We start from the raw sequence: 4,687 nt of genomic DNA, 5'->3' as shown, positions 1-4,687 counted from the left end.
AATTGAAAATTAAAACGAGAGACAATTATCCGTTTGTAAATTGCTCCAAAGAAATTGAAAATGAAAGCTTGAAGCCAACTTTTCATTTGGTTCATTTTGATGGTGCGAATTGAACAAAGAACTGCAAAGGGTTACACGGACCAAAACAGGCTCATTAAAACGCAAACGCACACACACGCGAGGTGAAATGTGCGTAGATCTTTACAAAATACAGCACATCCTCGTGCTTTCTGGCAATGTGCCGCTTCAGATTCCAATATGAATCTTTACTAACTCTCCCCGCACTCCCTCTCAGTTTCTTCCCCCTGCTCATTCTTAACTTTGATTTTTACTTTACACTTATGTATAAGGCTTGCAACTTCGTTGAAATAATATCTGAACTCCATAACTGCTCTACTACCACAGATTCTCGATCTCGAACAAGCAAATCACCAAAGGGTATTCTGGGTTGAGCGAGCGGCGCTGAGCGCATTGAGGGGAAACTTCAGAAAGGCGCTCTGCTCTGCGCTCTCAAGGAAATGACCACTCCGCCCACATGCCCTGTTACAGACGGAAACGTGTATGTGGTTAGATTTTTAATCCTTCTCAAGAGCTTTTCACTCTGCCTGAGCTTGTGTCGAAATGAACTGCTAAATCAAACCACCATGTGTGTGGCGCTATAGTGTTCAGTAAAGCGAGGAACTGCTGCGGCATCAGGAGCAACTATTGAGATGCGCCTATTCCACTCAGTAGTATTGTCTACTCAAGGGCTCTGGACGAAATATAACTCAGGCAAGGGAGTTCATTTCTCCAATCACTTCGAACATGCAAAACTCAAATACAACAAGTGAGTCATTAAACTTTTCATTAAAACTTTTATAGCATGTTCTGAACGGCTTGTCTTGTGTTGTGTTGTGTAGCGTGTTTTCTGTTTTATAGCCTAGAGGCTTATAGGAATAATAGTATAGGCCAATAATAATCAGTGTTAAGTGATAGAGTTCAGATATTTGCTCTTGTTTAGCGGAATTCTGATTTTATGACTGTTTAAGTCAATCAACGCTACTCATAGCCTACACGAAAACGAACCACAATTATTTACGATAATTGTAATTTACTACAAATAACACGATTATCAGTCAATTCAACTGATGCAAATACTTTAGGGGGGTTTGTAACACGTTACTGTAAGCTTTCATGTGATAAACGGGCGAGTGGTTCAGGAGCAGAGTGTATGAGCGGAGTGGTTTTCATTCGCTCAGTCACGAGTACAATTCATGCCACCGGCCCGTAATATAACTGCGTTAAACATATTTAGCTAGCTTGATACAGATGGATCACTCAAATCAGAAGGTTATGCTGACGGCAATAGAGCGGGAAGTTATAGCCTAGTTCTCAAGGAATTTGTTTGTTCCTTCTAGATACTGAATATTTTCGGGTGAAAGCATGATTGAAACAGGTACAACACATTCGCTTTCGCAATAATGCATTCAAACAAATGTAATCTTACAGTGCTACTTCATCTGTAGGCCTATCTGGAATCTGTAAGAAATGCAGCGATCTGTATATAAAATAGCTGAAGAAAACGTACTGTTATTTGCATCGCAAACTAAATGTGCACAGCGGAAAGCAGCAAACCTTTTAATGGTGACAACCATGTTGTTTGGCATGTGGTAGGAAAAAAGTTTGCGCACAATAGCCTAAGCCACTTTGCTATTTTATTTTTTCTTTTAATATACGTTATGAACAGAACCTACTGAAATGCTTTAGCCGCGGAGCGAAGGAGGAGCGGTGTTTCTGGTATCAGTGTGAGCGGGGTGGAGCGATTATTGCATGCTCGGAGCGCGGAGGGGAATTTGTTCTCAGTAGTACAGACAGAGGCGCGTACATGGTAAGAGTTGAGCTTTACACTCTGCCTGAACTGCTGTATCTAAATCAAACCACCATATGGAGCTATAGGACTGCTAAGCATATAAGCGAAGAAATGCTATTACTAGACATACGCACTGCTGAAATTTTGACTGCTTTCAAGGGCTCTGGACGAAATATAACTCAGGCAAGGGAGCTCGTTTCTCCAATCACTTCGAACATGCAAAACTCAAATACAACAAGTGAGTCCTTAAACTATTTCATTTTTTTTATTATTAAAACTTTTATAGCGTGTTCTGAACGGCTTGTCTTGTGTTATGTTGTGTAGCGTGTTTTCGGTTTTATAGCAGGCTACTGGAAATAATAATAATAATAATAATAATAATAATAGGCTGATGATAATCAGTGTTAAGTGACAGAGGTCAGATATTTGCTCTTGTTTAGCGGAATTCTGATTTTAAATTAAATTATTACAAATAACAGGATTATCCGTAAATTCGACTGAAACAAATACTGTAGGAGTTTTTGTAACACGTTACTGTAAGCTTTCATTTGATAGCCTAAAAAGGCGGGTGGTTCAGTAGTAGCACCTAGTAGAAGCAGACAGGTGGTATATGAACTATATTACTAGATGGCGCTATAGACTTCTAACGTAATGCACTTCTGTCCAGGTTCTGCAGTCACACGCGTGTGTTCATCAGTGTCCTTCTGTCTGTCTGCTGTCTGGAAGATGCTGACTTCTGTCTTTCCCTGTGGGGGTATGTCTTCTACTTTCTTTCTTTTTTTCTTGAAAGAACGTGGTATTCATTTGTAAATGTATTTGTTCCAGAATAAATATAATGCACCGTGTTTAAGCTGTAATTTTTTTTAATCTTCTCTTAAATTTACAATTAATGTGTTCACAGAAATGGATGCGCCTCTCTCTGTTGAGGAGACCAAACCAGATCCAGTCCAGAGTTCAGTGCGTCCGTGTTCACTCACTCACTGAGGAGGATGAGGAGGATGCCTGGTGAAGAAGAGCAGCTTGATGAGTCAAGAGATAAAACGATGAACTGGAAATTCATATTGTCCCTGACTTTGTATGGAATGGTTTCTGTGATCACTTATTAAAAAGATGATTACAAGAATAAGACTTTATTCTCTTTTTCAACATTTCCATCTGGATTTCCCGAACTGAAAGCTTTCGATTTCCCCTAATTTAATCATTGAATCAATTCAATAATTAAAACATTTTAAAATTAAGCACTTAGGAAAAAAATCTAATATTTTCTTGTTTACCTCCTGCATGCCACGTGACAATTCAGCAGTATCAGAAAACTGTGAACCGATTCAAATGATTGAAATATGAACTTATGAAACAAGAAAACAAATTAATAGGCTAGGTCAAAGGGCCCCGGCTGACAAAAAAATAAAAGGTTCACTATGTACTAGAATGGTTTGTTTTAAATCAAAGAATAACAATGAGCAAGTAAATGCAGAAAATGTGTGGGTGCAATTTAAGAGATTACCGAAAAGCTATGCATTCCCATGTCTTTAACAGTGGCTTGTCTTTGAAAACAGAGGTATGATGGTGCCTGTTTTAATTTTTTTTTATTTTATAGTTTTTAAAAACAAATGTCTATTTTGCTCTGTTTTCAGGAGCTAGCAAGTGCATTGATGCACGTAAAGTTGCATTTCTTCGTCCAGACATTCACGCTAGTATTTTTCCCCATCGCCATTTGGCTGCTTCTCAAAGTTCTGGCCCTAACAGCGATCAACGAATGGCTTCTCAGAGGGTGAGTGTGCGTGTTTTCAGTCCTCCTCCTTGCACACAGTCACCCTCTCTACCTGTTCACTGCTCGGCTGAATGGTAGGTTTGTGCTGAGTGTAACTGGATCTCAGAGGTCTTCTGTGTTGGCGCTTTTAGTTATTTTCCTGCAAGAGAGTTGTTGTGTTCACCTGCAACCTCCACGCAGCCTTTCACAGACAGAAAAGACTTTCATGTTTTTATAACATTTAAGATTATGAGTCACTACAGCACAGCCATTCACTGAAATTTCCTGAAGTGACTCAGGTTAATTATAGTAGAGCTTTACTCGCTCCTGTCTGTATATACAGTGGGAAACAGGAAAACAAATGTGATTTAAATGCAAAGTTATATGTGTTAATATTTATTAACTTTTCTCTCTTTCTCTCTCAGGTTGCAGACGGTTGCTTGTATGCCTCCTCCTGTTTCCTCTGCTGTCATCCTCACTAAAGCTGTAGGAGGAAATGAGGTAAATAAATGATAAAACTATAATACATCATAAAAAAACTTTACAAGCAGACCTCACTATAAAGTCATGATCATTTTTATAATCACACTGTTGGAAAAACAATAACTTTCCAACAGAACAATAACACCATTTGGTGTAATAAATAACTAATAATCCCCTTTAGAAATAAAACTTTACATTTAGTCATTTAGCAGATGCTTTTATCCAAAGCGACTTACAAATGAGGACAATAAAAGCAGTCAAAACTAACAAAAGAGCGACAATATATAAGTGCAAATGACAAGTCTCGGTTAGCCTAACGCAGTACACGTAGCAAGGTGTATGTGTGTGTGTGTGTGTGTGTATATATATATATATATTATGCACACACATATACACAGACAAAGAAAATCAAGTAGATAGAATAGAAAAAATAGAAATCTAGTGGGTTTTTAAAAAAATATTTTTTTTTTAAAGAAGATAAATATAGATAAAGTAGAATTAAAATAGAATAGAAAGTGCTAGAGTTAGAGGGTCAAATAAAGGTGGAACAGATGTGTTTTTAGTTGTTTCTTGAAGATGGTTAAGGACTCAGCTGCTCGGATTGA

General features: G+C 38.1%; 1 protein-coding gene across 1 annotated transcript in view; it reads left to right on the top strand.

The window, feature by feature from the left end:
• Positions 1-3,362: 3,362 nt before the first annotated feature.
• LOC107564417 (sodium/bile acid cotransporter 7) overlaps positions 3,363-4,687 on the top strand; it is a 7,990-nt gene continuing 6,665 nt past the window's right edge. The window contains exons 1-3 of the mRNA XM_016249510.1: positions 3,363-3,407; positions 3,484-3,620; positions 4,025-4,100. Coding sequence (XP_016104996.1) covers positions 3,363-3,407; positions 3,484-3,620; positions 4,025-4,100 — 258 coding nt within the window. The remainder of the gene's footprint in view (positions 3,408-3,483; positions 3,621-4,024; positions 4,101-4,687) is intronic.

The sequence above is a fragment of the Sinocyclocheilus grahami genome, unplaced genomic scaffold, assembly GCF_001515645.1.
Source record: "Sinocyclocheilus grahami isolate Dianchi unplaced genomic scaffold, SAMN03320097.WGS_v1.1 scaffold932.1, whole genome shotgun sequence".
NCBI lineage: Eukaryota > Metazoa > Chordata > Actinopteri > Cypriniformes > Cyprinidae > Sinocyclocheilus > Sinocyclocheilus grahami.
This window is presented reverse-complemented; position numbering and strand designations above follow the sequence as displayed.